Source organism: Salmo salar, chromosome 02, assembly GCF_965601325.2.
Source record: "Salmo salar chromosome 02, fSalSal1, whole genome shotgun sequence".
NCBI lineage: Eukaryota > Metazoa > Chordata > Actinopteri > Salmoniformes > Salmonidae > Salmo > Salmo salar.
The window spans coordinates 5,310,001-5,322,953 of record NC_138292.1 but is presented as its reverse complement, the minus strand read 5'-3'; the positions used below and the strand labels follow the sequence as shown (position 1 = coordinate 5,322,953).

Below are 12,953 nucleotides of genomic sequence, written 5' to 3'. Positions count from 1 at the left end.
TACAGTAACTATGACACAGGAGGGACCAGCTGGCTGGTAGGCCTTCTGGAATACAGTAACTATGACACAGGAAGAACCAGCTGGCTGGTAGGCCTTCTGGAATACAGTAACTATGACACAGGAGGGACCAGCTGGCTGGTAGGCCTTCTGGAATACAGTAACTATTACACAGGAGGGAGCAGCTGGCTGGTAGGCCTTCTGGAATACAGTAACTATGACACAGGAACAACCAGCTGGCTGGTAGGCCTTCTGGAATACAGTAACTATGACACAGGAGGGACCAGCTGGCTGGTAGGCCTTCTGGAATAGAGTAACTATGACACAGGAGGGACTAGCTGGCTGGTAGGCCTTCTGGAATACAGTAACTATGACACAGGAAGAACCAGCTGGCTGGTAGGCCTTCTGGAATACAGTAACTATGACACAGGAAGAACCAGCTGGCTGGTAGGCCTTCTGGAATACAGTAACTATGACACAGGAAGTACCAGCTGGCTGGTAGGCCTTCTGGAATACAGTAACTATGACACAGGAGGGACCAGCTGGCTGGTAGGCCTTCTGGAATACAGTAACTATGACACAGGAAGAACCAGCTGGCTGGTAGGCCTTCTGGAATACAGTAACTATGACACAGGAGGGACCAGCTGGCTGGTAGGCCTTCTGGAATAGAGTAACCATTACACAGGAGGGACCAGCTGGCTGGTAGGCCTTCTGGAATACAGTAACTATGACACAGGAAGAACCAGCTGGCTGGTAGGCCTTCTGGAATACAGTAACTATGACACAGAAAGAACCAGCTGGCTGGTAGGCCTTCTGGAATACAGTAACTATGACACAGGAGGTACCAGCTGGCTGGTAGGCCTTCTGGAATACACTAACTAGGACACAGGTGGGTCTAGTTGGCTGGTAGGCCTTCTGGAATACAGTAACTATGACACAGGAGGGTCTAGTTGGCTGGTAGGCCTTCTGGAATACAGTAACTATGACACAGGAGGGTCTAGTTGGCTGGTAGGCCTTCTGGAATACAGTAACTATGACACAGGAGGGACCAGCTAGCTGGTAGGCCTTCTGGAATACAGTAACTATGACACAGGAGGGACCAGCTGGCTGGTAGGCCTTCTGGAATACAGTAACTATGACACAGGAGGGACCAGCTGGCTGGTAGGCCTTCTGGAATACAGTAACTATGACACAGGAGGGTCTAGTTGGCTGGTAGGCCTTCTGGAATACAGTAACTATGACACAGGAAGAACCAGCTGGCTGGTAGGCCTTCTGGAATACAGTAACTATGACACAGGAGTGTCTAGTTGGCTGGTAGGCCTTCTGGAATATAGTAACTATGACACAGGAGGGACCAGCTGGCTGGTAGGCCTTCTGGAATACAGTAACTATGACACAGGAGGGTCTAGCTGGCTGGTAGGCCTTCTGGAATATAGTAACTATGACACAGGAGGGACCAGCTGGTTGAAATGTGTCAGTCAGCCTGAGGGTCAGACAGACAGAGGGGCAGCCTCTCTCCTCTCTCTGTCCACAACTACTGCCAAGCCTCAGGAGCTCTGTCTGTCTACCTGCCTGGATTAGTCTGGCCATGCTGCATGGTTCCTGGCTGTGTGTGTCTGTGCGTGTCTGTGCGTGTGTGTGTGTGTGTGTCTGTGTGTCTGTGTGTCTGTGCGTGTCTGTGCGTGTCTGTGCGTGTCTGTGCGTGTCTGTGCGTGTCTGTGTGTCTGTGCGTGTGCGTGTGTGTGTGTGTGTGTGTATGTTTTCCCCATTCCATATGTATATACTGTATTCTAGTCAAGGCCCTCCTATTCAGCTATTGCTCCACATATACTATTCTATCCACGTATTCTACAGATATACTATATATTATATCAATATACTGTCCATAATGTCTATACATCCATCACGTATTCTACAGATATACTATATATTATATCAATATACTGTCCATAATGTCTATACATCCATCACGTATTCTACAGATATACTATATATTATATCAGTATACTGTCCATAATGTCTATACATCCATCACGTATTCTACAGATATACTATATATTATATCAATATACTGTCCATAATGTCTATACATCCATCACGTATTCTACAGATATACTATATATTATATCAGTATACTGTCCATAATGTCTATACATCCATCACGTATTCTACAGATATACTATATATTATATCAGTATACTGTCCATAATGTCTATACATCCATCACGTATTCTACAGATATACTATATATTATATCAATATACTGTCCATAATGTCTATACATCCATCACGTATTCTACAGATATACTATATATTATATCAGTATACTGTCCATAATGTCTATACATCCCATCACGTATTCTACAGATATACTATATATTATATCAATATACTGTCCATAATGTCTATACATCCATCACGTATTCTACAGATATACTATATATTATATCAATATACTGTCCATAATGTCTATACATCCCATCACGTATTCTACAGATATACTATATATTATATCAATATACTGTCCATAATGTCTATACATCCCATCACGTATTCTACAGATATACTATATATTATATCAGTATACTGTCCATAATCTCTATACATCCCATCACGTATTCTACAGATATAATATATATTATATCAGTATACTGTCCATAATGTCTATACATCCATCACGTATTCTACAGATATACTATATATTATATCAATATACTGTCCATAATGTCTATACATCCCATCACGTATTCTACAGATATACTATATATTATATCAATATACTGTCCATAATGTCTATACATCCATCACGTATTCTACAGATATACTATATATTATATCAATATACTGTCCATAATGTCTATACATCCCATCACGTATTCTACAGATATACTATATATTATATCAATATACTGTCCATAATGTCTATACATCCCATCACGTATTCTACAGATATACTATATATTATATCAATATACTGTCCATAATGTCTATACATCCATCACGTATTCTACAACACAAAGCATTTCACTAGACCCGCAGTAACATCTGCTAAATATGTGTATGCGACCAATAGCATTTGATTTGATTTGTGTGTGTTTGTTTGTCTGTGTGTGTATTAATTCACAGTATGGTATGCACGTGTGTGCGTGTGCGTGTGCGTGTGTGTATGTGTGTGTGTATGTGTGTGTGTGTGTGTGTGTGTGTGTGCACATTTGTAACGTGTGTATCCGGTGTGAACCAGCTTCACTTTCCAGTCGTTTTTGTAATGGAATGCTAGACAACCATGTCCCATGTTGTTTGAACACTTCCTGTTTCAAAGGACATGAGAAGGAGAAGAAGTGGATGATATGTTCATGAACGTACATTCTTCTACCTTTGAATCCAGGCCCATATTCATAAAGGGTCTCAGAGTTAAGAGTGCTGATCCACGATCAGGTACCACCGTCCATAAAATCATATTTGTTATGATCACAAAGGCAAAACTGATCCCAGATCAGCATTTTCACTCTGAGATGCTTCATGATATGATTCTATTCTGAAGCCATACTCTTAAATGATGACTCAGCACTGAGGGGTTGTGTTTGAACAGAGGCAGGTTGGAAAAGATCCCTGTCCATTCATTGTAGAACGAAGCTATTTTTACACAGCCTTTACACAGACATACAGTTACAGAGACTGTGTCCCAATTGGCACGCTATTCCCTACATAGTGCATTGCTTTCGACCAGAGCCCTATGGGACTAGGGTGGCATTTGAGATGCAGCCTCAGTCAGTATTCTGATCTTTCATTATCCTCCTCATCCATCCATTATCCTTCTACAGTATCTCATCCATCCATTATCCTCCTACAGTATCTCATCCATCCATTATCCTCCTACAGCATCATTCATCCATTATTTTCCTGCAGTATATCATATATCCATTATCCTCCTACGGTATTTCATCCATCCATTATCCTCATACGGTACCTCATCCATCCATTATCCTCTTACCGTATCCATGATCCTCTTACAGTATCCATCCATTATCCTCCTACAGTATCTAGTCCATCCATTATCCTCATAGAGTACCTCATCCATCCATTATCCCCTACAGTATCTCATATATCCATTATCCTCCCATGGTATCTCATCCATTATCCTCATACAGTAGTTCATCCATCCATTATCTTACTACAATAACTTATCCATCCATTATCCTTCTACAGTACCCCACCCATCCATTATCGTCCTACAGTACCTCGTCCATCCATTATCCTCCTACAGTACCTCATCCATCCATTATCCTCTTACAGTATCTCATCCATCCATTATCCTCCTACAGTATCTCATCCATCCAGAGTAGTATTTACCAGACAGGTCTGAAACACTACTGTGATTGACAGCTGTATTATATCTGATAACATGAACCCTGACCCATCCAGAGTAGTATTTACCAGACAGGTCTGAAACACTACTGTGATTGACAGCTGTATTATATCTGATAACATGAACCCTGACCCATCCAGAGTAGTATTTACCAGACAGGTCTGAAACACTACTGTGATTGACAGCTGTATTATATCTGATAACATGAACCCTGACCCATCCAGAGTAGTATTTACCAGACAGGTCTGAAACACTACTGTGATTGACAGCTGTATTATATCTGATAACATGAACCCTGACCCATCCAGAGTAGTATTTACCAGACAGGTCTGAAACACTACTGTGATTGACAGCTGTATTATATCTGATAACATGAACCCTGACCCATCCAGAGTAGTATTTACCAGACAGGTCTGAAACACTACTGTGATTGACAGCTGTATTATATCTGATAACATGAACCCTGACCCATCCAGAGTAGTATTTACCAGACAGGTCTGAAGCTGTATTATATATCATGATTTCTATGTGTTTTAATCTTCTCTTTCAGATTGAACACAACTTCAATTATCTGGAGATACAAGGGATCACCTGTAACAAGCCCACACAGGTCAGAACACCACCTCTCTGGCTATACCATGTAACGCTCCAACAAATGGTTCATTATCTGACCATGAATCATCTGGTAGTCAATCATTTATCTGAATCAGGGATCATAGTATTATTACTGCTTGGAATGTGTGTGACAATCACCGTTATATAATATTACTGAGGGTTACTATATGATATTACTGAGGGTTACTATATGATATTACTGAGGGTTACTATATGATATTACTGAGGGTTACTATATGATATTACTATATGATATTACTGAGGGTTACTATATGATATTACTGAGGGTTACTATATGATATTACTGAGGGTTACTATATGATATTACTATATGATATTACTGAGGGTTACTATATGATATTACTGAGGGTTACTATATGATGTTACTATATGATATTACTGAGGGTTACTATATGATATTACTATATGATATTACTGAGGGTTACTATATGATGTTACTATATGATATTACTGAGGGTTACTATATGATATTACTATATGATATTACTGAGGGTTACTATATGATATTACTGAGGGTTACTATATGATGTTACTATATGATATTACTGAGGGTTACTATATGATATTACTATATGATATTACTGAGGGTTACTATATGATATTACTGAGGGTTACTATATTATATTACTGAGGGTTACTATATGATATTACTGAGGGTTACTATATGATGTTACTATATGATATTACTGAGGGTTACTATATTATATTACTGAGGGTTATTATATGATAGTACTGAGGGTTACTGAGGGTTACTATATAATATTACTGAGGGTTACTATATTATATTACTGAGGGTTACTATATGATGTTACTGAGGGTTACTATATGATATTACAATATGATATTACTGAGGGTTACTATATGATGTTACTATATGATATTACTATATGATATTACTGAGGGTTACTATATGATATTACTGAGGGTTACTATATGATGTTACTATATTATATTACTGAGGGTTACTATAACATATTACTGAGGGTTACTATATGATGTTACTATATTATATTACTGAGGGTTACTATATGATATTACTGAGGGTTACTATATGATATTACTGAAAGTTACTATATGATGTTACTATATTATATTACTGAGGGTTACTATATGATATTACTGAGGGTTACTATATGATGTTACTATATTATATTACTGAGGGTTACTATATGATATTACTGAGGGTTACTATATGATGTTACTATATTATATTACTGAGGGTTACTATATTATATTACTGAGGGTTACTATATGATATTACTGAGGGTTACTATATGATGTTACTATATTATATTACTGAGGGTTACTATATGATGTTACTATATTATATTACTGAGGGTTACTATATGATATTACTGAGGGTTACTATATGATGTTACTATATTATATTACTGAGGGTTACTATATGATGTTACTATATTATATTACTGAGGGTTACTATATGATATTACTGAGGGTTACTATATGATGTTACTATATTATATTACTGAGGGTTACTATAACATATTACTGAGGGTTACTATATGATGTTACTATATTATATTACTGAGGGTTACTATATGATGTTACTATATTATATTACTGAGGGTTACTATATGATATTACTGAGGGTTACTATATGATGTTACTATATTATATTACTGAGGGTTACTATATGATGTTACTATATTATATTACTGAGGGTTACTATATGATATTACTGAGGGTTACTATATGATGTTACTATATTATATTACTGAGGGTTACTATATGATATTACTGAGGGTTACTATATGATGTTACTATATTATATTACTGAGGGTTACTATATTATATTACTGAGGGTTACTATATTATATTACTGAGGGTTACTATATGATATTACTGAGGGTTACTATATGATGTTACTATATTATATTACTGAGGGTTACTATATTATATTACTGAGGGTTACTGTATGATATTACTGAGGGTTACTATATGATGTTACTATATTATATTACTGAGGGTTACTATATGATATTACTGAGGGTTACTATATGATGTTACTATATTATATTACTGAGGGTTACTATATGATATTACTGAGGGTTACTATATGATGTTACTATATTATATTACTGAGGGTTACTATATTATATTACTGAGGGTTACTATATTATATTACTGAGGGTTACTATATGATATTACTGAGGGTTACTATATGATGTTACTATATTATATTACTGAGGGTTACTATATGATGTTACTATATTATATTACTGAGGGTTACTATATTATATTACTGAGGGTTACTGTATGATATTACTGAGGGTTACTATATGATGTTACTATATTATATTACTGAGGGTTACTATATGATATTACTGAGGGTTACTATATGATGTTACTATATTATATTACTGAGGGTTACTATATGATATTACTGAGGGTTACTATATGATGTTACTATATTATATTACTGAGGGTTACTATATTATATTACTGAGGGTTACTATATGATGTTACTATATTATATTACTGAGGGTTACTATATGATATTACTGAGGGTTACTATATGATATTACTGAGGGTTACTATATGATGTTACTATATTATATTACTGAGGGTTACTATATGATATTACTGAGGGTTACTATATGATGTTACTATATTATATTACTGAGGGTTACTATATGATATTACTGAGGGTTACTATATGATGTTACTATATTATATTACTGAGGGTTACTATATGATATTACTGAGGGTTACTATATGATGTTACTATATTATATTACTGAGGGTTACTATATGATATTACTGAGGGTTACTATATGATATTACTGAGGGTTACTATATGATGTTACTATATGATATTACTGAGGGTTACTATATGATATTACTGAGGGTTACTATATGATGTTACTATATGATATTACTGAGGGTTACTATATGATATTACTGAGGGTTACTATATGATATTACTGAGGGTTACTATATGATGTTACTATATTATATTACTGAGGGTTACTATATGATATTACTGAGGGTTACTATATGATGTTACTATATGATATTACTGAGGGTTACTATATTATATTACTGAGGGTTACTATATGATGTTACTATATTATATTACTGAGGGTTACTATATGATATTACTATATTATATTACTGAGGGTTACTATATGATATTACTGAGGGTTACTATATGATGTTACTATATTATATTACTGAGGGTTACTATATGATGTTACTATATTATATTACTGAGGGTTACTATATTATATTACTGAGGGTTACTATATGATGTTACTATATTATATTACTGAGGGTTACTATATGATGTTACTATATTATATTACTGAGGGTTACTATATGATATTACTGAGGGTTACTATATGATGTTACTATATTATATTACTGAGGGTTACTATATGATATTACTGAGGGTTACTATATGATGTTACTATATTATATTACTGAGGGTTACTATATGATGTTACTATATTATATTACTGAGGGTTACTATATGATATTACTGAGGGTTACTATATGATGTTACTATATGATATTACTGAGGGTTACTATATGATATTACTATATTATATTACTGAGGGTTACTATATGATATTACTGAGGGTTACTATATGATGTTACTATATTATATTACTGAGGGTTACTATATGATGTTACTATATTATATTACTGAGGGTTACTATATGATGTTACTATATTATATTACTGAGGGTTACTATATGATGTTACTATAACATATTACTGAGGGTTGTTGTTCATGTTTGTATTGTATAGCTGACGGTGGACTATGAGAGAGGTGTTGTGTCTCTGAAGCTGACCTCTACAGAAGAGGTGAATGAGGTGGTGGCTCACATAGGGATCTGTCTACAGAGGATATGTCCTGGTCTATCACCACTGTGAGTACACACAAGCACACTCGTGCACAAACACCCACGAACGAACGCACACACACTCGCACACAGAGTCAATGACCTTTAGTTTCCACTGACCTTTCTTTCCTATTCACATTATTTTTCCATTCCCCTTCTCTCTCTCTTTCTTTGTCTCTCTCCCTCTCTCCTCCCTCTCTCTCCCTCTCTCCTCCCTCTCTCCCCTGTCTCTCTCCCCCTCTCCTCCCCCTCTCCTCCCTCTCTCCCCTATGTCTCTCCCTCTCTCCTCCCTCTCTCTCCTGTCTCTCTCCCTCCTCCCTCTCTCCCCTGTCTCTCCCTCTCTCCTCCCTCTCTCCCCTGTCTCTCTCTCCCCTGTCTCTCTCTCCCCTATCTCTCTCCCTCTCTCCTGTCTCTCTCTCTCTCCCCTATCTCTCTCCCTCTCTCCTCCCTCTCTCCCCTATCTCTCTCCCTCTCTCCTCCCTCTCTCCCCTGTCTCTCTCCCTCTCTCCTCCCTCTCTCCCCTGTCTCTCTCCCTCCCTCCTCCCTCTCTCCCCTGTCTCTCCCTCTCTCCTCCCTCTCTCCCCTATCTCTCTCCCTCTCTCCCCTGTCTCTCTCCCTCTCTCCTCCCTCTCTCCCCTGTCTCTCTCCCTCTCTCCTCCCTCTCTCCCCTGTCTCTATCCCTCTCTCCTCCCTCTCTCCCCTATGTCTCTCCCTCTCTCCTTCCTCTCTCCCCTATGTCTCTCCCTCTCTCCTTCCTCTCTCCCCTATCTCTCTCCTTCCTCTCTCCCCTATCTCTCTCCTTCCTCTCTCCCCTATCTCTCTCCCTCTCTCCTCCCTCTCTCCCCTGTCTCTCTCTCCCCTGTCTCTCTCTCCCCTATCTCTCTCCCTCTCTCCTGTCTCTCTCTCTCTCCCCTATCTCTCTCCCTCTCTCCTGTCTCTCTCTCCCCTATCTCTCTCCCTCTCTCCTCCCTCTCTCTCCTGTCTCTCTCCCTCTCTCCTCCCTCTCTCCCCTGTCTCTCTCCCTCTCTCCTTCCTCTCTCCCCTATGTCTCTCCCTCTCTCATTCCTCTCTCCCCTATGTCTCTCCCTCTCTCCTTCCTCTCTCCCCTATGTCTCTCCCTCTCTCCTTCCTCTCTCCCCTATGTCTCTCCCTCTCTCCTTCCTCTCTCCCCCACGCTCTCTCTCTTCCCTATTTCTCATTCCCCTTCTCTCTCTTTCCCCTATCTCTCTCCCTCTCTCCTCCCTCTCTCCTCTCTCCTCCCTATCGCTCATTCCCCCTCTCTCTCTCTTTCTCTTTCTCTGTCTCTCTGTCTCCTCTCTCTCTTTCTCTCCGTCTCGTTCAGTCTCTTTGCTTCTCTCTTTCCATGCCATTTAATGTGACTTATTCCATCCACTGATTACACTGAGCTTTCCCACCCAACACTGATGTGGGTTCAGTCAGGGTTCAGTCCTAGACAGAATGGACTCTTGATGAGACTCTTTCCCAGTCTGTTAAAACAGATCAGGAGACAGTCAGATATCTGACCTTCTCTGAATGGCTTCTGTGTAATAATCTGTCATCACCTGCTAATATCTGTGATGTTGTACGGACCGTGAAGTGAACAGCAGCTATCTAGAGGTATTCACATTTTACAGCAGTCAAGCACGTTCTAGCAATTTACTACAGTCAAGGTTATCTACACTATAGACAGTATAACAGTGTCTATATACAGACCTATAACCACGTTAACTCCCTATGCTCTGTATACAACTCTGAGAACATTCTCCTTTATTAAACCTTTATTTATCCAAGTTTGTCTCATTGAGATATAATATCTCTTTAGCAAGAGAAACCTCTAATCAAGCTTCCAGGAAACACTATTCCTACAGTATGTAAACAGCCATGGCTGTTAGCTATCAGGCTTTAAAGGTCATTGGTAAGAGGGCTCTCAGGAATTAGGAATCCTAGACTATTATTGGGACACAAAGCCTCTCTGTTGTGTTGGAGATGGACACGTCACAGACAGTTGAGATGGTCATGGACAGTGATGCTGGTGATTCTCTGGTGATGTGTACTTCACCCTCTGTTAGGATGGCCATTTCACAGTTTTTGACTGTTCGAGTACTCGCATGATTTTATTTTTTCAAGCAACAACAAAGTACTGAATAGTTCATTTTTTTACCTCTTTTTCTCCCCAATTTCCTGGTATCCAATTGGTAGTTATAGTCTTGTCTCATCGCCGCAACTCCCCTACAGACTCGGGAGAGGCGAAGGTCGAGAGCCGTGCATCCTCCGAAACACGACCCAACCAAACCGCACTGCTTCTTGACACAATGCCCACTTAACCCGGAAGCCAGCCGCACCAATGTGTCGGAGGAAACACCGTACACCTGGCGACCGTGTCAGCGTGCACTGCGCCCGGCCCGCCACAGGAGTCGCTAGTGCGCAATGGGACAAGGACATCCCTACCGGCCAAACCCTCCCTAACCCGGATGACGCTGGGCCAATTGCGCGCCGCCCCATGGGTCTCCCGGTCGCGGCCGGCTGCAACAGAGTCTGGACTCGAAGCAGGATCTCTAGTGGCACAGCTAGCACTGTGATGCAGAGTCTTAGACCACTGCACAACCCGGGAGGCCTGTTTTTTTTAGTTTTTAATACATTTGCAAACATTTCTAAAAACCTGTTTTTGCTTTGTCATTATGGGGTATTATGTGTAGATTGATGAGGAGAGAAAAAAAAAAAAATGGATCAATTTTACAATAATGCTGTAACGTAACAAAATGTGGAAAAAGTCAAAGGGTCTGTGTACTTCCTGAATGCATTGTATATGAAACTATAACACCTATGTTACTGTTTGAAAAGAGAAGTATGAATGAAGTACAGAAATTAATGCGGAACAATGTGCAGAAGTGCCAGTGTTTATATAGTATAAACCAGTTACCTACATCTGATCTGAGTGATATTGGTTATGTGTTGTATAGTATAAACCAGTTACCTACATCTGATCTGAGTGATATTGGTTATGTGTTGTATAGTATAAACCAGTTACCTACATCTGATCTGGGTGATATTGGTTCTGTTATGTGTTGTATAGTATAAACCAGTCACCTACATCTGATCTGGGTGATATTGGTTCTGTTATGTGTTGTATAGTATAAACCAGTTACCTACATCTGATCTGAGTGATATTGGTTCTGTTATGTGTTGTATAGTATAAACCAGTCACCTACATCTGATCTGGGTGATATTGGTTCTGTTATGTGTTGATATAGTATAAACCACGTCACCTACATCTGATCTGGGTGATATTGGTTCTGTTATGTGTTGTATAGTATAAACCAGTCACCTACATCTGATCTGGGTGATATTGGTTCTGTTATGTGTTGTATAGTATAAACCAGTCACCTACATCTGATCTGGGTGATATTGGTTCTGTTATGTGTTGTATAGTATAAACCAGTCACCTACATCTGATCTGGGTGATATTGGTTCTGTTATGTGTTGTATAGTATAAACCAGTCACCTACATCTGATCTGGGTGATATTGGTTCTGTTATGTGTTGTATAGTATAAACCAGTCACCTACATCTGATCTGGGTGATATTGGTTCTGTTATGTGTTGTATAGTATAAACCAGTCACCTACATCTGATCTGGGTGATATTGGTTCTGTTATGTGTTGTATAGTATAAACCAGTCACCTACATCTGATCTGAGTGATATTGGTTCTGTTATGTGTTGTATAGTATAAACCAGTTACCTACATCTGATCTGAGTGATATTGGTTCTGTTATGTGTTGTATAGTATAAACCAGTCACCTACATCTGATCTGAGTGATATTGGTTCTGTTATGTGTTGTATAGTATAAACCAGTCACCTACATCTGATCTGGGTGATATTGGTTCTGTTATGTGTTGTATAGTATAAACCAGTTACCTACATCTGATCTGGGTGATATTGGTTCTGTTATGTGTTGTATAGTATAAACCAGTCACCTACATCTGATCTGGGTGATATTGGTTCTGTTATGTGTTGTATAGTATAAACCAGTTACCTACATCTGATCTGGGTGATATTGGTTCTGTTATGTGTTGTATAGTATAAAC

General features: G+C 38.8%; 1 protein-coding gene across 1 annotated transcript in view; it reads left to right on the top strand.

The window, feature by feature from the left end:
* The first annotated feature begins 4,874 nt into the window (after positions 1-4,874).
* LOC106572945 (F-actin-uncapping protein LRRC16A) overlaps positions 4,875-12,953 on the top strand; it is a 190,037-nt gene continuing 181,958 nt past the window's right edge. The window contains exons 1-2 of the mRNA XM_082959205.1: positions 4,875-4,973; positions 8,774-8,895. Of these exons, the coding sequence (XP_082815331.1) occupies positions 4,881-4,973; positions 8,774-8,895 (215 nt within the window). The 5' untranslated portion in view covers positions 4,875-4,880. The remainder of the gene's footprint in view (positions 4,974-8,773; positions 8,896-12,953) is intronic.